General features: G+C 33.9%; 1 protein-coding gene across 2 annotated transcripts in view; it reads left to right on the top strand.

Moving 5' to 3' along the window:
- Positions 1–27,317, top strand: part of nnt (nicotinamide nucleotide transhydrogenase) — a 64,938-nt gene that overhangs the window by 29,891 nt on the left and 7,730 nt on the right. For both annotated transcript variants that reach the window (XM_073934421.1, NM_214756.1), the window contains 9 exon segments: positions 2,294–2,439; positions 3,325–3,520; positions 5,616–5,849; positions 7,913–8,073; positions 11,449–11,628; positions 13,129–13,288; positions 18,622–18,703; positions 26,818–26,936; positions 27,029–27,144. In XM_073934421.1, coding sequence (XP_073790522.1) covers positions 2,294–2,439; positions 3,325–3,520; positions 5,616–5,849; positions 7,913–8,073; positions 11,449–11,628; positions 13,129–13,288; positions 18,622–18,703; positions 26,818–26,936; positions 27,029–27,144 — 1,394 coding nt within the window.

Raw genomic sequence — 27,317 nt, 5'->3', positions numbered from 1 at the left:
AGGTAGCCAAAATGCCATCCCGAATCCAGCCACTCTTTCATCCGAGACGCCAATCCAGGTCATAGGGTGTGTTGGTGATTTAATGGCAAGCTGCTAGGCTACTTTTACTGACATTTTTCATCATGCCACAATAACAACTTTTTGATACGCACTGCAAGGCACATAAAGTGTCTGAATTTATATATTTATCTTCTCAGAAAGCAGGTGTTTAATTTCAGGTGTATTTTTTTCTGTTATTTCCATTCCTAATATGCAGTATTTCATTCCTCAGTTCCATTAAAACCTTTTGGTAGTTAGAAATATGAACATTCTGCTCGCTTTTTCCTCTCATCTTTTTTTTGTGCTCTTTTTATTGTTACAAGTGCATGGAGGGGAAAAAATAACAATTGCTCTTTCCAATTTAATTTCAATAAAAGACGAGGAATTTATGGTGAACCTGCTCCATTAATGACGGGAATGAAAACATATTTTATTCTTGGGTCCCGGCTGTAATGTCTGAATATCCTTCAGGTTTAATTGTGGGAAAATGAAACATTCTTTTTTATGGTGTATATGTTGTTTGACCGTCTGAGTGCATTTGCTTCTAAGTCGAAATAGTTCACCTGGATCCTCACAGGAACGGGTCACTAAGGTTTGAGTGAAACTGGATATCCATCTGAGTATTAAATGAAAAGCTTTGGTTTGGTAATCGTCCTGGTAAGTTGCTTTGCTAGGCCCAGCGTAAGCCAGGAAAATGAATGTAAATGCAATCACACGGCAGTTTAAAAATACTTCACTAATGAGCAGCAGATGAAAGTCTCCTGTCATTCCTCATGGCATCTGCTACTCAATTACAACATTTACAACCAAATGACTTGACGTTTACATGTCTTTCTTTCTTTCTTTCTTTCTTTCTTTCTTTCTTTCTTTGCTTTTTCCTTTCTACCTTTCTTTCTTTTTCGTTCGTTCCTTCTTTCCTTCCTTCCTTCCTTCTTTTCTTCCTTCCTTTTATGAGTGTGAAATGGGTCAAGTTTTAATTGCTATAAATGAGTATTCATTCTGATTTGTGCCATTTAAGTACAAATTTAAAGGTGCCTTAAAGTGCTTTAAAATGTGCATTTTTATTCTGTTTTGGCGTAATCTCAAACGAAACACAGAGAGAGTGGGACAGTATAGCTCCTCCCCTTTAAAAAAGCCAATAGCATTTAGTTTTATCCCTGCATTTTGAAAGGGGTGGGGCATGTTAGACACTAGAGAGCATTTGATTGGGTATGATTTGATAAGGAATTGTAGTATGAGGTGTCACGAGTAAAACCATTGATCTGTTTAGGTGGAAGTGACAAACTAAAAGCTAATATCGAATTTTGTCACTGTTTTGGAGCACACCAGCTTATAGCTATCCTAAAAATTAACAATACAGATACTAACATCTAAATTTTTTATTTTATTTTTTATTTCATTGGACCTTAAAGAAAAACACTGTTTATCCTTATAACAGTTTTTCATCATCACATTCAATATTCATACAATAAAATACAATTTTTATTTGTATGGCAGATTTAAAACAACCATAGTCGACCAAAGTGCTGCACAGACTATAAAAAACAAAGACAAGTCAACACATTTAAAAACAAGGAACAATAAAACACACTGCAAATGGAGAAGATTAACTAAAATAAACATCACATAAACAACATTGCACATCAAGTTAAAAAAAATATGAAATGCTAATAAGAAGAGATAAGAGTAGATTCAAAAATAGAGGCAGTTCTGATGCGCACTATCCAGCAAAGTAAACCCAAGGATCCACAACTTTTTTTAGGTGGGTCTAATAAAAACAAAATAGGTCCGTTGTCTAATATGTAGGAGCACAATCATTAATTATATGTATTTAAGCCACAATTTGTATGTTTTTGTATAATAGTTGAACAGTAAAGCCCTGAAACAATTAAATAAAATAATAATTTTTCTAAAAAAATGACGCCTGGGAGACTCAAAGGAGATCTAAATCCTAATAAATGATGTTAACAGCCCATATAGGTGATACATTTAATGACACCAAGGAATTTACAGTGTGCAGTCTAACAACTTAGAGAAGTGTGTGCACCGGTGAAGATTTGTTTAGAGCATTTTAGAAAAGTCAGAATCTGACCACATGGATATGCCACAAGCTAATCCAACCACTTTAGTTAAAAATCATGTCAACGTTGAAAGCCAACAAGTCTTAATTTTGTTATCATAATATATTAGCTAAAACAGTTGAAAATTAAAGTTGAAATTAACTTTGTGTACTGTGTTTTAACTCTTTGATCAGGTGGTTTCTTGGTCACTCAGAGGATGTTGGACATGTTCAAGCGGCCCACTGATCCTCCAGAGTACAACTACTTGTATCTTCTTCCTACTGGTGTGTTTGTTGGTGGTTATGGAGTTGCTCTTCAAAGCGGTTACAACATTGAACAGGTAAAACGCTGTCACATAAAAGAATAGTCCACCTAAAACTAAAATTGACTTACCATTTACTCTCCCTAATGTGCTTCCAACTGTTAACACTGAACTCAAAAAAATATATTTTGATAAATGTTGGATACTGGTTGCCAATGGCATCTGTAGTAGAGTAAAAAATGAGATTCCAACAGTCTCCAGCTTTTGTTTTTCCCAAATTATCCTTTCTGTTCATCAGAAGAAAGAAATACAAATATGTTTAGACAAGACAGGGTCAGTAAATGATGACAGAATACCTTTGGGGTGTGAACTATGCCTGAAGTTAGCTTAACAGCATGATTTGAGCCAGATTTCACAGTTACTTGGGGTTGAATGTAAATATTTCAATATTGCAAAAATGATAACTTGTAAAGTCCCTTGGAGTAGCATTGAAAACAGTACTACAGATGTGAAATAAATTTTCTATTGAAATTATGATAATACAAGTATTACATAGTTAAAAACTAAACTTTAAATGACCACTGAAAATATTATGCAATTATTTTAACTCGGTCAAAATTTGGTTAAATGATGAATACTCTCAACTGTTTAACAAAATGAAAAGCTGAAATACTCAAATTACTAACACACACATTTTAAACTAAAATTTAAAATTAAATGTCAATATGTCAATTAATAATATCATAGTTTAGAAATGATGCTTAAATAATAATGCTTTATTAAGAGGCACATTTGGTTGAACAAAATATTGAAGATTCTTTGAGACCTGCTAAATACAGCTTTATTGCTACCATGTGAAAAAAAGCTTTTCTAGTGTAAATATAGTTACTCTGTAGCAAAAGAGAACAGGATTTGGGAGGATGTGCATCCTAACTTCCTGTGGTTTTTCTGTCTGGATAACAGATGATGTATTTGGGCTCTGGCCTTTGCTGTGTGGGGGCTCTGGGGGGTCTGTCCACACAGTCTACAGCCCGTCTCGGAAACGCCCTTGGCATGATTGGAGTGGCTGGAGGTATTGCAGCCACTTTTGGAGTGCTGAAACCTTCTCCTGAGCTCATGGCACAGATGAGTGCAGCCATGGCAGTGGGTGGCACTGCTGGTGAGTACATACCTACACTTTTTTTTTTTTTTTTTTTTTTTTAAAGTCAGCGGCCTTTGAACATAATATGTGTATGCAAATAATCTTTGTAATTTCCCTGCAACCCCAGGTAATGGTCATCAGGTCGTGTGAGTCACACAGCACGGTATCGCGCATTGTAGCCAGTCATGTCTAATCTAAATTGCTAATTATTCCTGGAAACCTGCTGGAACTTAGTTTAAAACCGTCCTGAGCAGCCCCAGCTCAAACCAGAAGTCTGCTTCATTCCAGATGGTTGAACCCTGAGGTCTCAGCCCGGCCTAAATATGCCCTGTATGCACACTTCCCCAAACCTGCACTCCAGATTCACATCCACACATGTACACACGCCACTTGAAATCTGACTCATTTACCAGCAGGTCTTAAAGATGCATTAAACGAATGCTGATATTTTTTAAGCACCAAAACAAACATACCCATGTTTCCAACAGGCACTTGTCTCTATTTTAATATATTTGTTCCACTTTGAGCAACCCTGGTGACAGAAATGGTATAGTCTGGATATGATGTCATTAATAAGTGAACGCGACATGTCTTGCTATAGTAATTTATGTGTTTGATGGTAGTTTGTGGTGTATTACTGGTAAACTTTAGCTTTGTATCACATGGAAGACTAAATTTTATTTGAAATATAAAGGCTTGTGCAGATCAGGATGATTTTTGCTCATGCTTATTGCTGATAATTGGAAATAAACTGATAAGTAACTAATATTAAACAACGTGCAAAAAGGCAGACGTAAAGCATTATTTAAAAAATGCCCAAGACTTGTTTCTTTAGTTTGATGCATCATGTTAAAAACTGGTCGACTAATGTGATTTTGTTTGATCCTGTGCATGGAGTTGCTGAAGTGATAGTAAACATGGCTTGGTGGTGCTCAAGTACAAGATGATCTGGGTGAACATGTATTCATAATAAAGATGATGATGCATGGAGGTGAGATGAATGTGGAGCTGCTTGTTTTATTGGTGTCTGAACTTTATGATAAACAGGACTATCAGTTAACAAATACAGCGTGAATGCACACAAACACTGTTTCCTTTTTGTAACAAGCAAATATCAAAAGCGTAAAGTTGTGAAATGGCACCCGGTGTACCAGGGCTTTTCTGTTTAGGCAACAAGGTAACATAGTTGTCTTGGTACAGTAGCAAAGTTTCTTGATTATTACAGTGAAATGAGAGTATAGTTCCTAGCAGTACTGACCTAGAAAAAAAGCAACTTTTCAGTCGGCCTTAATACATGATGTTACTACAAGCATTTAAAATGATCATTAAAACTCTTCTTTAGTGAAATTTTAATGGTCTAGTCCGATTCATTAATTTACAGGAAGCTAAAAATGGCCTGGAAATTGGCTGAATGAATAAAAAAAAGTTGAGTGTTCCATTTATTAATTTTGGACACATTTTGGTAGTGCTGTGTTAAGTGGTGGAAAATGTTTATCATAGCTAAAGTGAGTGACAGAAAGATTGTAAATGAACAAACAAGCAGAGCATAAGATGAGCATCTGCCCAGTTGGTGGAATGAACTCCCTAACTGCATCAGAGCGGCAGAGTCACTCGCTGTCTTCAAAAAGCGACTAAAAACTCAACTATTTAGTCTCCACTTTCCTTACTAATATGCAACTCCCTACAACTAACTAAAAAAAAAAATCTTACATTACTAATGCTTTCTTTCTTAGACTTTACACACCTGAAACTTGGCTACATCGCTTATTCATTGTTGCTCTTATAGTTGTGTAAATTGCTTCCTTGTCCTCATTTGTAAGTCGCTTTGGATAAAAGCGTCTGCTAAAAGACTAAATGTAAATGTAAATGTAGTATATTTAAGGAAAAACCAACACAGACGCAAACAATTTTTCTCATCTCTCAATTAGAACCAAAGCAAATTTGCTATCTATCCCTTTATCTGTAATGGATCTGCTAATTTCCTGTTCTGCTCTAGACACACCTCTTCAGATTGGCAGCAAGTTTGTTTTAAGATTTGTTCTAACACTTTTTCAAATATTGTGAATTAAGCATTAAGCACCTTTAATTTTACTTTGTTTGCTCCACTTTTTAGGTTTGACCATTGCTAAAAAGATCCAGATTTCAGACTTGCCCCAGCTTGTTGCTGCTTTCCACAGTCTGGTGGGTCTGGCCGCTGTCCTCACCTGTGTGGCCGAGTACATGGTGGAGTATCCTCACTTTGCCACCGACCCTGCTGCCAACCTCACTAAGATCGTGGCTTACCTGGGCACCTACATCGGTGGAGTCACATTCAGTGGGTCTCTGGTGGCTTATGGCAAACTGCAAGGTACTGCTTGTTTTGAAAGTAAACATAGATACATAATAAGTGACATAATTCAGTCACTTTCATGTTGCGCCAAAACTGAATGCCCAACTGACTTTTGTGGAGCACAAAAAGATTTGGGTTATTTTTTGAAGAACTTCGTCATCTTGCTCCAAAAAAAAAAAAAAGAATAAGTCATTTAGATTTGAAACATAAGGTTGAAGGAATGAACGGGTTTTGGGTTTGTCAACGTGCCCTTACAATTTTTCACAATTATGTTTTTGTTTGTTTATTGCTTTATTATTATTTTGTTTGGCTGCAACATAATTGATTATATATTATTACGACTTTCTAATAATATGTATTATATTTTACAATATATTTTTTTGATTTTTTTTGTAATTTCACTTATACATTTTATTTAGTAATAATGTTTAGTAAAAAGATGTTACACTGTCAATGTTAAAATGCCTTTCTATAGTTAATAGCATTAAAAATAAGAATTTAATTTATAAAAGATGATGATGATTTGTCATATTAATATTTTACTTAATTTATGGAAATAAAAAAATAAGATATAATAATAATAATTGTATCTATTAAACTATACTTTTTAATTAAAATAATCATAATTATTGTTACAAAATGATCATAATGATGATGATTTTTATGTTAATATTTCGCTTAATTTGTGGAAATTAAAACATAAGATTTAATAATAATAATAATAATAATAGTTGTATGTAATAAACATACTTTAATCAAAATCTATTACAAAATGATGATGTTAATGGTTGTTTGTCATGTTAATATTTCACTGTGGAAATAAAAATATTATTTATTAATAATAATAATATAATAATAATAATAATAGTTGTATGTTATAAACAATACTTTTTTAATTAAAATAATTATAATTATTGTCATATGATGATGATGATGATGATGATTATTATTATTATTATTTTCATGTTAATTTTTCTCTTTGTAGAAATTAAATAATTTGATTTAATAATAATAATAATAATAATAATAATAATAATAATAATAATAATAATAATAATAATAGTTGTATGTAATAAACATACCTAACATAACATAACAAATCTATTACAAAATGATGATGTTGATGGTTATAAGTCATGTTAATATTTCACTTTGTGGAAATTAAAATAATGTGATTTAATAATTATAATACTTTTATGCAATAAACAATACTTTTTTAAAAATAAAATCAATATTTTAAATGTCAAAACAAAGCTTTTATTGAGGAAAACTATACTGAGTGCAAAAGCTTCTCTTTTGTTGACAGCAGCTGGCTTATTTAGTTTTTAATTACAACTATAGGAACATGGTTGGCGCATGTTAAGTTCCCAAATGCACATTACAAGAAACCCAAATTTGCAGAAGATACAAGTTTATGTAAAGCACTGAACCAAAGTGTAAAACACACTGACCCACTCTGCTCTACGTTTTTTTTTTATTAAACCGCGCTAAACCATGCCACAGTTCTGTTTAATTTCAGTTAATCATGCAGACCCTAGTATAGATCTCCAGGTCCTCATTGTCTTTGTTTCACTGTTAACCCCAGCAGCCCACCGGTGCCACACATGCCTCATGTTTAAAGCCTGGCCAGGCGGAACCCCTCTGAATTTGGCACTAATTAGTCCCTCCGCCCGCCAGTCATTTTCCACTTGTCCCTCAAAGCTGGAACGCATTATCTTCAGGAGCTTTCCCATTGCACTGAAGCCTGCAGGCCTTTGCTGATAAAGCAGATTACAAGTCTCATTTTTATCCTTGTTAGTTTTTCTTTGAGCCTAAAAAGGGGCCTGTGTACAATACAGTACATAATCGCCCAATCCAACTGTATCGCTAACTTGTTACTCGGCAGAGAAGTGTAATTGATTTGACTCCTACTGAGTTTTTCCCCTGCACACACATATTTGTCTTGAATTGATGTGAAGTGGTGTGCGTGTTATTATAGTTTATACAGTGCTAGCAGATGCGCAAAGTACTCTTTAACAACATGACGTATAGTTGTGTATCTTTGCTTAAGAATGCTTACGTGTTGTGCTCTGCTCATTCAGGTCTCCTGAACTCTGCTCCGCTAATGCTTCCTGGTCGTCATGCGCTGAACGCCACCCTCATGGCAGCCAGTGTGGGCGGCATGATCCCCTATATGCTTGATCCCAGCTACACCACTGGCATTACCTGCCTGGGCTCTGTTTCTGCTCTCTCTGCTGTCATGGTAAGGGATTCACATACAGGTTCTCTAGAAAATTTCTTTTTTTTTTTTTTTGAAGCAAGATTATCATTTTTTTTTTTTTTTTTTACCTGTGTAAGTGTTGTTTTTGTAGTGTAAATGATAGAGTAGCTATTTTTTCAAATTATGCTATTATTTTAGTTCCAGATGGTACAGAATTTTTCAAAACTTCCATTACCTGCTAACAATTAAACAACAATTGAGCATGTTCTTAAACACTGCTAGCCATTATATTTACATGCTCAACCAAAATGACTGATTTGGAATTGAAGCTCATCAGTTTACCACTTTAAACTGCACCAGTGTCCCTGTATCAGTGTTAAAGTCACAATGATCAGTCGATTTATCAGCGGATCGCTCTCATTTTAGCTCATAAACAGACTAATAATAATAATAATAATAATAATTACAATAATAATTTTTTATTTATATAGCGCCTTTCTAGAGCTAGAGGACACTTTACAAAGAATGCGCCAAAAAGAGATGGTACAAGCAGATAAATGTAGACAGCATTAGATACACAAACATACAGGAAGTCAAATATAACAAACTGGAAACACAAAAACAAGACCTAAGAGACAAATGAGCAGAGTGCTGGTGGATCAGATAAAGTGTTCAGTTTGTCAGATCAGAAGTGAAGCATTCAGAAAATAAGTTTTAAGTAAAGATTTAAATTCCAAGATATTATTAACATAACGTAGTGAGCATGGTACTGAGGGGCAGCAAGAAGGCCAGAGTCAGCAGAAAGTAATGAACGAGTAGGGGTGTAGGGGACAAGCATGTTGCAAAGATAAGAGGGAGCTAGGCCATTTAAGGATCTAAATGCAAGGAGGAGAATTTTGAATTCAATGTGGTATGCAACTGGGAGTTAATGGAGGTCGTACAAGATTGGGGTAATATGAGCAGAACATTTGGTATTAGTGAGTATTCTTGCCGCAGAGTTTTAAATATATTGTAATCTGTAGATGAGGCTGGCTGGGAGACCAGTGAATAGGGCATTACAGTAGTCAATGCTTGACTAGCTGATCGAACAGCTCCGGTGTTTGTATGTGTGTTTGTAACACTAAACAGTGATGAACTGATGACCTTCATGGCCATTTCTGTTAAGCACGCCAACTCAATGGCAAATAAGCAGTGTTTAAGAACGTGCTCAACAGCACTTTAATGGTAGCAGGAAATAGATGTTTTTACAATTTCAGTACCGAAATTCAGTATGACAACACTATTATAATCTTACATTACTTAATGGATATATAGCCCATATTATAGATGATATGGAGGTTTTATGCACTTTTTCTGTACAATTATGCAAATGTAGTGGAGAAAAATGCGAAAGAAACATTTAAAAAAACTCTAGGCTCATTCCTTTAGAGTTCATTTATTGTATGTATTTGTTACTAGGCATAGGGATGTCAAAATGAGTGGTATTTCATTTTGACATTGGACAATTCGGTATCAGTTCAGTAATAAATCCTAACCGGTTATTACGTATTGATGTCATTTATCTCATATACGCTATGTGGTGGTAAAATACTATGGCGAGGGAGGCGAGCACGAGTAATGAAAATGCAGAAACTCTGTACAATTCACTGTGTGTGTTTTCTGAACAGTCGTTTACTGACACTGAAGTTACAGTAGAAGCCCCATTTTCATTGCTTTAGTGGAACTGGAAGTAAACTCCATTTCATTCTCTCTCACTGTGGGCCCTTTGACATGCTGGTGTGACATTTCCTCTTCTCGACTGTTGTAGCGATTCTTGTGGATCTGATCCAGACACAAGCGTGTCTGCTAAGCGAGCTTTCACCACCGCGTCTATCATGAATCAGCTGTGATCACTGCTGCCATTTATCAATATTAGAGCCAATTGCAGCCCTTTCTGTTGAGCGCATGACCCATAGGCATTTAACAACTCGCTCGACAACACTCAAAAAGCAACCGGGATAATAGTTACATATATATTTGTATTACAAAATACATATTTAAAATTTAAAAAAAAGTACACATTTTTATACAAGAATTGTTGTGCTGTGAAGTAAAATATAAAATTGTGTTCTGTGAGACCAGTGTAAGTTCACACCTCTGCTAGGTATGGTACAATAACCGATTTCAGGGTCAAGCTTTTAAAACCACAAGTCAAGCTTTTAAAACTGCAAAAATTCAGTGTTTTTTGTTTATTTTTTTTTTTTTTTTAACGTGGTGCCAAATACTATTTTATTTATTCAGGCCAACAGTATCTCCAGTAGCAAGTGACCATCCATCGAAAGCTACTGGTTAGCCCACAATTCAGTAAACAATTGAAAAACCAATCGCTTTTACTTTAATGAATTCAATTTATATCCAACAAAACATTTTATTTCACCTAGATTTTTAAAAAGAATTTATTTTAGAGTAGTAATCACAGTACTGTGAAACCGTGATATTTATACCCCAGGTTATCATACCATCAGAATCTTCCACTGACCCATGCCTGTTTGTTACATCTTAACGTAATGGTGGTCAGTAATGTACACAATTTAAAATGCTTGTGCAACATTTACTGTAAATTTTACAACATGAAATGTGCTGTGAGAACAGACATTATAAAGAAATTCTGTAAATCGTCATGGAGTATAGAGAGAGATTGAGAACATAGTGCAGCATGTATTAAAATGATGATCGGTAAACGCATGAAGTCCACTCTACTATGGCTGTATTTTTTTTTTAAATGTCACCATATTATTATGGATAAGCATGAACCACATTCATGAAATTGAGAAAAAACTCCAGGAAAACATTTGGTGTCATGGGCCTTTTGTCATTTGTCAATATTCAGGAAGCTGACATTTTGATACAGCTCCTTTTACCTCCTATAAAGATAAACAATCAGCTGCAGCCTGGCTCTTTTTACAGCGATATTCTTCAAGTCTCCGTCTTTTTTGCTTGTTTAACCGTATTTTTTACGTGATGTGTGGTAGCTGGCTTTGTTTAAGCCTGTTCCCAGTGGAACGTGCGTTGTTTAATAATACAGGGATGATATCATGGACGAGTGAAACCAATACTGTGTTTTGACAAACACCTCATGTCTTAATTGAAGCCCATTGCAACCAAATCTGTGTGAAATGTGTTGCTTTGGCGTGCGCCAGATCACCTTTCCTATTTGTATGATCGACCAGTGTGAAATGAACAGACCGGTTTTAGAGAAATGAACGTTGTGTACAATGCTTATACCTCAGGCTTGTGATTTTTCTTTTGGCAGACTTTAAACGATGGAATTGAGTTACTGTTGCGCTTTGCTCCCTTGTCATCACTGTAACCTTTGATCTCCACCCTTTTTTCTCTGTATGACCCTCTCTTTGACCCTGCTTTTCTTTTTGTTTGTAGGGCCTGACCCTGACAGCCGCCATCGGAGGGGCCGACATGCCCGTGGTGATCACAGTGCTAAACAGCTACTCCGGCTGGGCCCTATGCGCTGAAGGCTTCCTGCTGAATAACAACTTGCTGACCATTGTGGGTGCCCTCATTGGCTCTTCTGGTGCCATCCTCTCATACATCATGTGTGTGGTAAGTTCACAGTCACACTTGATTTGTCCCCCACTATTGTGTTTGCTGTGCACAATAAATTGTTCATGCTTTGTTTAGAAAAAAATTCACATTATTTTTCACACATTTTACCTTTATTGCATATTCTTGGTTCTATGAAGACCTTCCTTAGAAATTCATAATGTACTCTGATTGGTTAGCTGGCTGAGTGTATAATGATTTGCCGATTGGTTTATGCAAATTGCCTAAAAACATAGTTTATTGCTGTAGCAGAGTTGCAAGCACTCCTGTTGTTTTGTTTTACCAGTGGCCAAGCATAGTCAACATACCTGTAGCTGAAAGAGCTAAAATATTGCAATTCTACTGTAAACTGATTGCATAAATACAAAAATACTCTCGCAATTGAAGTTAGAGATAAAACTAAAACTAACCTTTTGAAAGATTGTAAGCATTTGACAGATAAATATGAATTTGCTTTCAAATAAAAGGCTAGCAAGCCAAACAGTAACTATGTTTCCATACAACTATTTTTATACACATTTTGGATATGCGCTTAAACCGGTTTATGTAAACGGCAAGATGCACATAAATTTTGAAAGTGCGCATAAAGAACATGTGCGCATAACTAAGTAGGATCAACTTTTTCTTCAAAAAAAAAAAAGATGCGCATAAACTACGATGGAAACACTTTTACTGAACAAATTCCAGCATGCGCATTAAAAAAGGTCTTGTGATTTTGTTATAAGAGATCATGTAATGATAAAAAAGTTTGCGAATGGACAAACCAGCAGGCTGAGCACACTGTAAAGCATCTGAAATGTTGTTTTGGTCATTGTAAAATGCCCTAACCGTTTTAGTATTAGTGTTATTATGTTATTAATGATCTCCAGAATCAAGAGCGTCTGTGCTCCGCGTCTCACACTTTCAAACGGCACCACGCGTTCACTGTGTGTCAGGATTGTCTTCTGAGGTGCAAGTTATTTATTAAATGAAGAAATGATTCTCGCTGCTTCTCTTATCGCAGCAAATCCCATTTTAACTGTTGTTTGGCACCAGATGATCAGGAAGTTTTGCGTATGAAGTTAATTCGCATTTTTGGATGGAAACATAGCTAGTGTTAAGAAGTGGAAAGAGAATCAATAGATAAGATGATCAAAACTATAAAAGGTCACTGTAAATCATTTGCGCATTGCTTAATTGATCTTGGCTATTAAAACACGTGTGCTGGTCTAAAAATCTTGATCTGGAAGACTGGATGTTCCTGTTATAATGACTCCCATGGCTTGAACCGGAGCAATTTGAAAACTCAACACTACGCCTTTTTTTTTAAAGGATTATCCTTTATCCACATGCAAATTCCTCTTTGAGCCACTTTGGCCTTGTTTATATCCTGTTTTTAATGTCTAAATGTCACAACACATGTTTGACACACATTTTCTTGACACAATTTTTCCACTGAAAGGTGGTATTCATTCCCTGCATTGCCCTGATTTTTGCAATTTCGGATCTTTTTCTCACTAGGCCATGAACCGATCCCTGGCTAATGTCATTCTGGGAGGCTACGGCACATCATCCACCGGCACAGGGAAGCCTATGGAGATCACAGGTACCCACACCGAGGTCAACGTGGATCAGACGGTGGATCTGATCAAGGAGGCTCATAATATCATCATCGTTCCAGGTAATGGCGGCCCTTTGCTGACTTGCACATCTAAAACTTGCTTTTTAAATTAAATCTGGGGAAACTTCAAACAAACCTTTGTTATGTCTGTTCAAGCCAAACTTGGTTTGGTCCCATTACATCACTGGTGATTTTTTTGTACCTCTCCTGTTCAGGATAAACCCCTCAGATTTTGCCCTGAGGCATGTTGGGGCTTGTTTTGAAGTTTAAAAAGGTGGCCTGAAATTCTCACTTTTTTCTTTTTTAGGCCTTTGATACAGTTGTGTTTGAGTTTTGTCACGATTCTGTTAGACATTGGCATGTTTTGTGAAAAGATATAGTTTACCTGCATTGAATTTTCTTCAAAAAGCCTACTTTTAAAAACACAAACGAGTTTACAGAGGAGCAAGTAGGGCTGGGCGATTTAGCTTGAAATCAATATTTCGATTGATTGAACCTTATAACTAGATTACAATTAATGAATGATTATTTGATTTATTTAGTTTTTGCCCTCATTGTTTACTGACAAGCTTTGTACAGTAAATATGCACACTTATTACGTGTGAGAAATTTTTGAATGTTTTGAATTTAATTTTAAAACAATTGAAGTAAACACATGGTCTGTTATCTATGATATTTTATTGAACATCAATGCTAAACAACTGAAATTACAACGCGCATTGCCTAAAACACGGCTCTCCACGCCACCCACTCTCATCACTGCTACCAAACTGACCAATCACAAATCTTGTGCCATGCATCATTGTGACGTGTACTTTCATTTTTTTTAGAGGTGCGCTTGTATGCGAAGGCTGTGTCGGAAAATGTCAGAATAATATAATAAGTACAAATCATAATATATTAAGTATAAATCAGCCTTAACAGACCAGGGTCACAAGACTCCACACACAGTAGGGAATTAATTGGAAAAATTGACCTGGAAAATTTAGATTGATTAGGTCAGAATTTTCAATAATGGTCTTGTTAAATTAGAAGTCAAACTATTTTTAATTTTGCCTATTTTTAATTAGGTCGAGTTTTCTTAACATATGAACATCACAGTTAAACTACAAATATGTATTTGGCCTTATGGTCAAGCGTTAAAATTAAATTAAAAAAATATGTTAATGTTGTAATGACATTGAGACCAATTATTGGTGTTAATTAACTTCTAGTCTGCTCTTAATTATTAACTTGTAGTGTGCTCTTTCATCTTTGAATGCTAACTTTTTTTTATTACTTCAAACAGTCCTTTATGTCTGTGAATGAAACCTTGCTTCACCCTATTACATCACTGAAATTTTTTTGACCCCTCCTGTGTGGGATAATCCCTTCAGATTTTTCCCTGAGGCCTGTTGGGTCTTGTTGTGAGGTGGTCTTAAATTCCCACTTTTTTTTTTTAAGGCCCTCGAAATATTTGCATGCAGTTTTATCATGTATCTGTTTGGGTGTTTTGTAAAGTGGTGTGATTGGCCTCATGTGGTATTCTTCTGGCATGATAGCGCCATATTTTTTTTAGCCCAGCTGACTGATGGAGCTGTGTGTGTTTGATGAACTTGATCCGTGTTTAGCTTTTAATACAAGCTTGGTTGGCAAATAATTTAGTTGGACTCATGTATGTGAAGTGCATATTTTTCTGTGGTTGGTTTTGTCTTGGCATTGGCCTCGAGCGACTGCTTTGTTCTTCGCAATGGACTGTTTTATAGTCACATTTTATGGTCCGACAGCAGGTTGAGATGATCAAGACCTTGAAGGCGACAGGACAGTGGAAAAGAGGAGCGATTAGATGCGGGAATATGAACAGAAAGAAAAGGAGAAATGATAATAAACAGCTCGTTCCAGAATAAACAAGACTGCAAGGCCAAGCACAACAGAAACGGCCCTTTTTTATTTAAAACAAATGGCCAACCAGCTATGAGGCATCCAGGTTTTTTTTTTTTTTGACTGTTGCCTGTTTAGCCTCTGCCAAGATGTCTAAGAGCCCTGTGCTCACGGATAACACTGGCCTGACTCGTCATGAGCACCAAAGTCTGCTGGGATAAACCTATTGGATGTAATTAAGGGCATACATTAAAGGTGCCCTATTAAAAGAGTCTGGGTATATTTTGGCATAGTCTAATAATAAGAGATCAATATATGGAAACAGACATACGGTGAGCCTCAGACACCATTGTTTCCTCGTTCTCATGTAAATTCCACTTGTGTAAAACCCCATTGGACAACAGGCCAATCAATGCACAAACCAAACTGTTACAATGCACAAACCGTGACTTGCGGAGCAGGCCCCTCATCATTTGCATGTATGCCAACTTTAGGTCGTTTATCCGGACCTGATGAGTCATTTGAGGGATTGATAAAGCATGAATAGTCCTCACTTTAGATTAGGTCACAAAACTGCATAAGGTTGAGTTAAATAGCATTTAACATACATAGTAATAATTATTTCTATTTACCTGAAAAATAAGATTTATAAACGTTGATTTCAATAGTTTATTAATCATTTACTCACTCATTCTGAATTATCTTAAAAACCTCCTACTGCTCTTAAATACAAATGGTTTGTAAATAATGTAATACTTAAGTAATGAATAATCAACCAGCTAGGGCTGGGCGATTTATTTAATTATTTATTTATTTATTTTTATTTTTTCCGATTTTTTTTTTTCCGATTTTTTTTTTTTTTATTTATTTATTTATTTATTTTTTTTTATTTTTTTTTTTCTTCGATTAATTTGAATTTACGTTTTAAGACTATTTAATTTGGAATCAAATCGAGAAATCGCGATTTAAAAAAATATATATATATTTAATACATTATAATGGCACCAATGCGCTTTGGTTCACTCTCTGTATGAAGCAGGAAGCACACCAGAAGCACCTCTCGACGACGCGCAGCACCACGCAGCGCCATGGATTTTAGAATTCTAATTAGCTTCTGGTGTACGACCTGCTTGACTGCCTGTTAAAGCGTGAAGTCATGTAGGATTTTACTTGTTGCATTAGTCTGAGTCACGTCTGTGTGGATTTCAACATGTATGAAGGACGTAAAAGCCTGCCATGTGAAAAACCGCGCCGATCTTTTGGTTTGAACACGAGCAGAGGTGAGGGCCAGTAGCAGTGAAAATGAAAGTACCCGCCCCCATGACATCATTTAGTGGACCTAGTTGAAAACCAGACAGATCAGGCAGCATAATACAGAGAGTGGTGAAAAGTGCATGAAATGATCGGTATTTAAAAGGGGGAAATAGAAAAAATATATTAAATATATTAATTTATGTCAGACACACATCTGGTGCTTGTATTTGCTCCTGCTATACGTCCACAACTTCACACATTGGGTTAAATTAGGCTTTACAGTTTCCATGTTCAGTTCTTTTCTTCCACTGTATCTTTTCAAGAATAAGGCAGCAGCATTACAAGTTGTCATTTAATCAGAAGATCAAAAGAAGTCAAAGCCGAGCTGACAGCCAATCTTTCCTAGGCTCAGCAAAACTTGCAAAAATACCTCTGTATTCCTGCAACTGCAATATTTACACAAATATTTTTATTAAAATCTTCAGCAAGGCTATTTAACTCGTGAATTTGTTTTACATTTATTTACACCTTGACCGATTTTTGTATGACATGGCCATTAAAAATACAATGTTGCTTAACCAGATGGTTTTTCAAGTTACTTTTAAAGAGAATGTTACTTCAGTCATGTTGTTGTCATGTTTTGAGAAGACTAGTAACACAAAAAAAAAAAAAAAAAAATCGAATTGGAAATCGTGAATCGATCAAACTTTATAAAAAACCTAGATTTTTTTTTTGCCAAATCGCCCAGCCCTACAACCAGCCACAAATTATGAAAGTACAATTGTTAAGCACATTATAAATATGGTTATAATTAAAAAAATAAGCATTTTTAGCTGCAGTTATAAACTGCTTACTAATGCTTATTAATGTAGAGTTAATGCTTAATAATAATGAATTCACTGGCTTTCTGATATAAAAGATGGCAAATGTTTGATTATAGAAGCTGCAGTCTGGAAAGTTAGACTCTCCTTATTGTTGAACTCTGGACTGCAAAATAACACGTAATTGAAGCACTTAAGTTTTCTCTCCTCATTTGCCTCTAAATTCATCCATCAGCCATCATTGCTTTTTGGTATGTTTTGAGTTCTCTACTGCTCACTCCTTGAACTAAGCTTTGTTTTCATTTACACCTTTTCATATAATTTAAGTTGTCATGGTGTGTTTGGATGATTGACAGTTGTGAAAACATTTAAGCCTTTTCTGTTTAAGCGTAGGGTTTGCCAACTATGGCTGTTTTCTCAGAGAAAAAAAAATCATTAGTAGTAAAGAGGGTTGGTCAAAATGTGACATGCTTATTTGGGCGCAAAGATTTTTAAAGCTGTTGTGAAAGACCTGTGTCAACTGTAATTGACTGGCATGGAGTTTCTTTTAGTGCTACTTTTTTATTTTCTTTTTATTATGTCAAGCTCCTACTGATCCCATTTTAACTGAGTCTGCTTTGCTTTCACACTGGGCCAAAGGTGTAATAATAAACATATTTGTGATAAATTATAATATATTCTGACTCTTCTTTAGATTAATCAACAATGTATTTCAACATGAAGCAATTTCCTCCGTTTTTTTAGCTTGTTTATAATCTGTTCCAGTCATTCGAGTGTTAGTTACTACTGCGTCTGAGTTACAAATGAGTGGAAGCGGGTCACTTGTTTGCTTTACCATCAAAACATATTTTTCCTATTGTTTATAAGTTGGAATAGTTTATTATGGCAAAATCGGTTCACACAGCATTTTGTGAGAAGGATGAGCTATGATTAGTAAAAATATGGAAATGACATGTCGGGATCATGCAGAGTTCAGGCGTTTACGCAGGAGTTTTGTAAATTGTTTTTCTTTGTTTTTGCTTTAATCATAGATCAGACTTCTATTGTCATTCATTTTAAAAACAAACAAAAACTGTTTAGCAACCCCAAGATTTTGGTACAATGTTGACCAACGTAAATAGTAACAAATAAAAAAAATATATAGACATTAGAAGACAGAACAGTAAATTTTTTTTTTAATTGTACCTTTTGTAAAATACATATTTAAGTGACTTATCTGAAGTTCAGAAAAGTAAATGCATATTATATAAAAACCATGACTACATCATAAATAATATAAATAAACGTATAAATAAATGCATAACATGCAAATACACTTATGTAAATATGTATTTTTTTTAAATAAATGTACAATTGTACTTTTCTGTCTTCTAAACAAACACCATAACCGTATTGTATTAAATTTGAATGTGTTTGTATATTTTTATATGTATTTAATTCCTATATCTTTTACTTCAGGTTATGGTCTGTGTGCAGCAAAAGCTCAGTATCCCATTGCTGATCTTGTGAAGTCACTGACTGATCAGGGCAAGAAAGTCAGGTAAGCGAGTCAGGTTTTTTTTTTCTTTTTTGTTTAATTCTCCCAGTGAAACTGATTTGACGTCATGATGAAGTCATGAGTAAGATCTATGAGACCAGGAGAAGGCTTTCAGCTTGCATTTTCCATTTGTCTCTGTGACCGTTGCTCAGGAGATGCAGGACACCCCTAGTTGGTTAACATCATATGGATTATTGAAGTGGATGACACTTAGAAATATTTTTCTTTCTTCACCCAAATACCTGTTTTTCTGCCCACAGATGTGCTTTAAAACTGAATGTATATCAAAACATGTTATTGAGTTATTAAATTCTTTAAATATATATATTAAAAATATATTTTAATTAAAGCAGTCAAAATGAATTTTTATTTGCCGTAATAAGCTTTGTAAATGGGATATTTTATAAACTTATTATTAATTAATTATCCGTAATTAAATTATCCATACAATATTTAAAAACATTAAAATGTGTTTTAGAAAATAATAAATTTACAAATATTGGAAGATAGATTGTATTCATTAGGTTGTAGATGAATATTTGACATTTAAACATTACATTTTCTTTTAATAAATCAAAAAAGCATATTAAGTTAAATTATGGCTTTTAAAAAGGTATGTAATTTTAAATAAATAAAAAAATCAAGGATGCATTTGTGAAGTTATACAGCATAAAAATATTTCCAATTTTTTTTTTTGCTGTTAAATGCATTTTATCTAAGAATTTAGAAAAACAAATCTATTGATGGATTATTTTTTTTTTTTACTAAATTATCAGTGAATATTTTTTGTGTTGTTGTTGTTGTATATATTTTTTTAAATTTGAAAAGACTAAAACATTTTTTTCATTGTATCTGCAAAGTTTTTTCATGAAAAAAAGATTTTAACACAGGCCTCTATCTGGCCGGCAATGTATTAGTCTCATATCTTATTCAAACGCAAGCCAAAAAGTCAAACGTTTTCCCTTCCATCTCAGTGTCTGTGAGCGTTGGTCTGTCAGAGAGGCTCGGTACTGTTTGAATATCTCACTAACTGCAGGTCAGTCTGGTGCACCTCTCAATGGCATCTTTCTCTCTGCATGTCGGACTCCTCCATTTCAAAGAGTGCTTTTGAATCTCGTCATTCAGTCGCTCTATTGTGTGGGGCTTTTGTTAGCTCTCCAGTGTACGTGTAATGCCCCTGTGATCTGAGAGCGCAGTGAACCCCAGGCCTCCCAGTGCTGTGAAAGAGCGACAGGTGCGCAATACGCAATACTTTCCACAGTCCCACTGACGCCTCTCAGGTTGCAGGGCGTGGAAAGGCTGTGCGCTTGACCCTGGAGATGCTTCAACAACCACACCATTTCAATATTTTAATGAGTTAAGCTTGTAATATCATGTAAAAGTTGCAAGTTGAAAATGTGAATGATGGCAGGATTTTAAGATGGGATAATTAAATAAAGATATGTGATGTGGAGGGCTTATTCATCTTTTTTTACCAGTAAATTGTCAAAAAATGTCCTATCAATGGGATATTCCATCGATCCATGTTTCCACTGTTATAGGGATAGTGATCAGATAAGAACTGTGTAAACTAGTGGAAAAGTAGAATTTTATTTTATTTTTTTATTTTATTTACTAACTTTTATTTGATTAACTGCGACACTAAAGAATGGCTGCTGACACGCTGAAAGTCTGATATATACATATATATATATATATATATATATATATATATATATATATATATAAATGACTTTTTTTTTTTAATTCCAAATGTTTCTAAATTGGCAAACCTCAAACAAAAAGTTCTGCATTTTATTTTTTAACTTTGCGTTTTATTTACTTTATTACAAAACCGAACAAAAACTTGGCAAAAAAACATACTAACATATATCATTACATACATACACATATCAATATGCACATACATAATTACCTACAGTATATATACACATCACACATAGACTTGCATGTAAAAAAAAAGCCAAACGCATAAGATTGCTTTATCTCTTCCAGTTACCATTGACTTGTTGTGTTGTTTTTATATTCCTTATATATCAACCCTTTTTCCCAACACTTCCTTAAATATCCATTTTCATCGTCAAGATAAATGTCTGTTAATACTATTACATGAATATTTTCAATTATCTCAAACCACTGCTTGCGTTTCAACATTAAAAAGGAACTTGTTTAAAGATTCAAAGTCTTTTTGCATACCAAATGCATGTGTGAAATTTTAATTATTTATCAGTTTAATATTTGAAAATGTTAAAGTTAAGAGTATTTACATTCACTTACAGTGTAGTAATGTGTGAAATTTAAATTATTTATTATTCTAATATAAAATGTTTTTGAATTTAGTAATATACATTTATTTACAGTGTAGTAATGTGTGAAATTTAAATGATTTAATAATTATAAATTGTTAAATTTAATAGAATGTACATTTATTTACAGTGTAGTAATATGTGAAATTTAAATTATTTATTGTTTTAATATTTAAAAATTTTCAGTTTAATATACCTTAATTTTCAATGTACTAATGCACAGAGTGAGATTCATGTCTCCTACAAACATCAGAAATTAATTTTCTAGTTTGTCATTTGTCAAAGCAATTCTTCCCCCCGCCCCACATTTTCCTGTCCTTATTTAAAAGTCCAAAGAGTGATGCGCTCAAAAATGGCCATCTGATTTAAATGTACTCTTCAGGAAGCTATGACTGACCACCATGGCCATTTTGCCATTTTTCCTTCCCACTGTCTTGTTTGTCTCTCTCACTGGATGGTGTCAGTTCTTTTGTTGTGTTCCCACTAGATAGTGGTTTTCAGCACTAGGCTGGTTTCACCACACTCTGGGCAAACCATTGAGCCTATTATGGCATTATCTGTGACTTAAAGATGCCCTCAGCATTTTTCATGAAGGCACAAACACTTTTTTTTTTTTAAAAAATCACTCCCAGAATGTTATGGCATTGCTGCCAACCAGTTTCATACACTTAAAGCTATAGTAGAGTCACACTACAGTTTTAGCATATGAAATGACACAAGATGATGCAACGCTGATATGATTGTTCATATATAGTATATATATTCGTTTTTACTTCATTTTGATATTTTTTTTTAAGTGAAAATTGGAGAAAGACAGTGAAAGCGAGAATGTTAGAATAACATAAGAGCTTAAAAGGATACAAATTAAAGATCAGTTAACAAAATATAAAGTCAAGCACAGTCTGTTTTTATCACTTATGCAAGTAGTTATCTATTTATAATTTTAGTAAAAAAGTCCTTCACATTTTGAAACTTGGTAACAATATCCAAACATTCAGACTTTGTTGGAGGTTCAAATTGTTGCCACTTTTCATGTCACAGCCTTGTATAACATCTTTCCAGTATGGCTAAATATCTAAGCAGCTCCAATGTACATGAAACTTGTTTTGTAAATGTTCCTCATATTTCCTTCATAGTCCCCTGTCCTTCACACAAATCTGAATACATTTTAACTTGAGGGTTATAACTAGGGCCAGACGGAATCTGTGAATATTTTTTTGCTATTTCTGCGCAAAATTTTGTAAAACATTTCTGCAGATTTATGCAAAATGATTTTAGGAGTATCATAAATAAAACTTTAATATATGAACTAAAAAGTAATACCTTTTTAACTTGTATTTAATGTTTATGATGCAAATCCAATTTGGTCCACTTTATTTGGTACACAAAGCAAGTTTTTCTTATTATATATCCACTAAAAGACAAAAAAGAAAATGTTACTTTACAAACTGTATTGTAAATAAGTTGTATGAATATTTTCATATTAGTCAATAATTATACTGAAATTAATTAAAAAACTGAATAATCATAAATTAAAATACATTTATACAAGTAAATAAACAGAATCATCCGTAGAAATCTGCGAAATTCTGCGCGTGCAGTTTCCTTGTGGGCCTTGTTTTAACATATCTAGTAAGATTCCTCCAGCAAAAGTCTCGCCACATACCAGCACAGATAGTAGCATGTGCAGAGATATTCAAGATTGCTCCATATTTAAAATATCTTTACTTAGAGGTCATGTTTTGATCTTCTATTGGTTTTACGCATTCAAGTGATGCAAATCCATAGGTCAGAGGTCACGTTAAGACATGAAACACTGGTCAACAACTTGTTCATGAGGCGGTCATGCATGCTTTGTTCAGTACTGGAAATCTTTGCGTCCTGCATCAGATTATCATTCCCTGATGCTCCCTCATGAGCCTCAATACAATTTCCCACAATGCAGCTTATGGGGCACTTAAACAGTCAAATTGAAATTGGCAACTTATTTCATTCAGTTGCCACCTTGTCAGATCAGTGACATAAGCTGCATTTCTGTTTTCTCTCTCTCTTTCAAGAGCTGCGGGCACTGTGATTGTGGAGGAGAGATGCAGACCGGAAGCTTGTGTAATTTTCCTTCATTCGTTTGATCTAAGAGCCCAACAGCTGCTGCCAATTAGAGCATTTGCAGTTGATTAGAAGGGGAGATGGGTGGCCAAAGAGTGGACAGATTAGGTAGCGCACCCTCCGATCTCCCCCCCCTCCCCTTGCTTTCTTCAGGATAATTGGCTCGGGGTGTCGCACTGTCCAGAGGATTGTGGGTAGAGCTGACACTGTGTAAACTGTCTCCTAATCATTCCTGTTCTCTCTGTCTCTCCATCATTACTTTTGTTTTTTTGCTGCAGGGTAGAGTTGGAAAGATTCGGTTCATTGCAAGAGTCGCCAGTTTTTAAGCAGTAAAGCGCCGCTGTTTTGAGTCTCTTTTGGGTTGTAAGATTTTGCGGTTGTTTTCGGAGCATGTTGGTGGAAAGCTGTGCGATTGTAATGGGAATAGTAGAACGATCGGGCTGGTTTGGATGGGGAGATTTGAAGCTTGGACTCTGTTCGCCCAGGCTGTTTTGTGCGTACTGCAGCTGGAGGTTATGAAAGCCAGAGACGGAGCTGATTGACAAAGCCCATGTCTTGAAAATTTTAGGCCTGTCTGTTAAAGTATATTTTGCTTTAGTTGATTATTGGACATGTTTTTCCTCATTTCCTATTTGACACATTTAGTTGAAGGAAACTGATAAACAGACGCCAAGTTTCGGTTGGTCTTCGTGGACACGACACTTAGAAATAGACAAAATTACCTAAAAAAAAAAAAAAAAATGTTGGAAGTTTTTTTTTTTTTTTTTTTTTTTTTTTTTTTTTTTTTTTTTTTTTTAAGGAAAAGTTTTGAGTTTATAATTTTTAAATTATTATTTTTAAGAAAAGTTTGGCTTTTAGTATTATTAGTATTATTATTATATTTTTTTATTATGATATTGTGATTTTTTTTTTTTTTTAATTTTTAATTTTTATTTTTATTAAGTAAAATTTGGGAGATTTTTTTAAAGGAAAAGTTGGGAGGTTAAAAAAAAATTAAGGAAAATTTGAGAGATTTATTTTTTTAAAGAAAAAGTTGGGAGATTTATTTATTTATTTTATTTTTTTTAAAGAAAGTTGGGAGATTTATTTATTTAATATTTTTTGGGAAAAAGTTGGGAGATTCTTTTAAAATAATTTTTTAAGGAAAAGTTGGATTTTTTAAAGAAAATGTTGGGAGATTAAATTAAAATTTTTTAAGGTTAAGTTGGGAGATTCTTTTTATTTATTTTATTTTCTAAGGAAAAATTGGGGATTTTTTTTTAAAGTTGTGAGATTAAACAAATAAGAAAAAGTTTAGATTTTTTTAATTATAATTTGTAAGGAAAAGTTGAGAGATTTTTTTTTAAAGAGAACGTTGGGAAATTTATTTATTTTATTTTTTAAGGAAAAGTTGGGAGAATCTTTTAAATTAATTTTTTTAAGTAAAAGATGGGGATTTTTTAAAGGAAAAAAAATAAGGAAAAGTTTTAATTTTTTTTAAATTATTATTTTTAAGGAAAAGTTGGGAGATTTTATTCATTTTTTCTTCAAAATATGAGAAAGAAACTTAATTGCAAAAAGTGTAAAACAAATACGCTCAAATAGGGCATAAATGTGTTTCAACAAGTGGACACGAGTGATCTGCAATTGTTATTAATATTATTTTTTTATTGTATTATTATTTGTAAAGATTTTTTCTTTTTTATTATTATCTTTAAGGAAAAGTAGTGAGATTTAATTTTTATTAAAGTTTTATAAAGAAAAAAGTTAGATTTTTTTTTTATATTATTTTTTAGGAAAAGTTGGGAATTTTAAAATAAATTTTAAGGAAAAGTTGGTTTTTTTTTAAATTATTTTTTAAGGAAAAGTTGGGAGATTTTTTTTTTTTCTTCAAAATATAAGAAAGAAACATAATTGCCAAAAGTGTAAAACATATACGCTCAAATAGGGCATAAATGTGTTTCAAAAAGTGGACACGAGTGACCTGCAATTATTATTATTATTTTATTATTATTTTTTTTATTATTTGTCAAGATTTTTTCTTTTTTATTATTATCTTTAAGGAAAAGTTGGGAGATTTAATTTTTTATTAAAGTTTTATTAGAAAAAGTTTGATTTTTTTTTCATTATTATTTTTTAAGGAAAAGTTGGTAGATTTTATTTATTTTTTTCTTCAAAATATGAGAAAGAAACATAATTGCCAAAAGTGTAAAACATATACACTCAAATAGGGCATAAATGTGTTGCAAAAAGTGGACACGAGTGATCTGCAAATGGACTAATTACAAAGTAAACAACTAATCCAATTCAAATCAGAAGTAAAGTGAGCTGGTTTTAGTGACCGCACATAAATTGGTTAAAGGTGCACATCTATGTAATCATTACACAACCAATCTTTTCTGAGAATTTAAGTTTCCAACCTTAATTTCTTTTTTCCTCAAAAGTGTTTTTATTGTTAGATATAAAACATGCAGTACAAATAGCTTTTATTTATTTTTTTTTTACAAACAAACATAACCTATTACACATACTACATTTAGGTTCAGTAAAAATATCTTTAAAAAATTAAAATACAAATAATATATAGATATAGATGAGAAAAGAAAGAAATAAGAAAGTTCTACTCTTAAAATAGCTGAAGGGTCCATCTTCTTTAAGTGATCTGAAACTAGTTGCCCATTGAGGAAAAAACATATCAGTACAACCTCTTACAGTTTAATGTGTTTTCTAAGGTCGTGTGGTGTAAAAGTTTGAGCAAAATTTGAGCAATTTTAACCTTCTAGCTAAAAGTGTAGGCAATCACATTTATCTTTCTTTTATTAATACAAAAGGATAATAATGTAATACCAAATACTGATATTATGGCCTCGGGTTATACATAAGAATTTAATGTATTGGAGAGAATTTAAATATTAGCTGCCAGAAGTTCTTTAATTTTGAACACAACCGTCCAAAATTATTCGTAGTGTAGCTGGCTTAATAATAGATCGGCCACAATTAGGATCTAAATTACCATTAAAGGAATCTTTGTGGCCAATTATTTATAAAGAAATCATAATGTTTTGGACCTTTGAAATTATTTAACTGGACAATGTATATGTTTGATAAATAAAACCCAAGGCTGTTTTTAATGACTTTAAGGAGTCTTTCATATTTTTTGTAATTGTGATTTTTTTATCTTTAATAAGTAATATGTTGGATTGGATTAAAAAATTAAGTTTACATACAAAAATATAAATATTAGTTACTTTATGAAAAATGACCACAGTTGCATATCTTTTTACCTCAAAATAGTGTAAACAACTTGAAACACTGGAAAAGTGGAACATGCTTTTACACTGGTTTAAAGTGCATATCACTTCCTGTGTCTTTCTTAAGCCTGTTGGCTGTGATCTTCTGTGTTTTACAGTGAAGTCGTAAAGCGGCCCACCTGCCCTGAGGGTCCACTCGTCTTCCTCAAGCCATTTCCCCAGAGCTCATGCACTTTACTGCTTTTGGCATTAAAAAGATAGCTTCAGCCACTGCTTATTTCCTTCTCTCTTAACCTTTTGCAAACAGCCTGACCTCGACCCTAAAGCGCTTCACTTAACAGTGTTCAAAAGAATGGCTGCACGCACTGTATGGAGAGTCACTCAGCGCTGCTGGAAAGCGTTCTGTTTGGGTGCCGTGTGTATCAGGCGATGTAAAGGATCATGTGGTCTGTATTGTTTGTATCTGTGTTTTTAGGTTTGGAATCCACCCTGTGGCTGGTCGAATGCCGGGCCAGCTGAATGTACTGCTGGCTGAAGCTGGTGTGCCATATGATGTTGTGCTGGAGATGGATGAGATCAATGAAGACTTCCCTGGTATGGTGTATATTTTGCTTTTGTTTAGTGTTTTTGGCCTTTGTTTGTGGGATAAAAAAAATCAATGATCATGCTCTTTAACTGTTTTTCAGAAACTGATCTGGTTTTGGTCATTGGAGCTAATGATACAGTGAATTCTGCAGCCCAAGAAGACCCTAACTCCATCATTGCTGGCATGCCTGTTTTGGAGGTCTGGAAGTCCAAGCAGGTAAGCTTTTTAGTAGTTGTTGGGGTTTAAAGAGTCAAAATTAAATTGATCAAAATACTTAGTAAGCAAATAAATTAAAGGTGCTGTATACAAGTTTTTAACTCTTCTAACGCACAAAAATACCATAATAAGTTTGCAGATATTTGAAAAACAAGCCAAGTGAAAATAATTAT

Source organism: Danio rerio, chromosome 21 (assembly GCF_049306965.1).
Source record: "Danio rerio strain Tuebingen ecotype United States chromosome 21, GRCz12tu, whole genome shotgun sequence".
Taxonomy (NCBI): Eukaryota; Metazoa; Chordata; class Actinopteri; order Cypriniformes; family Danionidae; genus Danio; species Danio rerio.
Note: the sequence above shows the minus strand (reverse complement) of the source record. Positions and strands in the feature narration are given on the sequence as shown.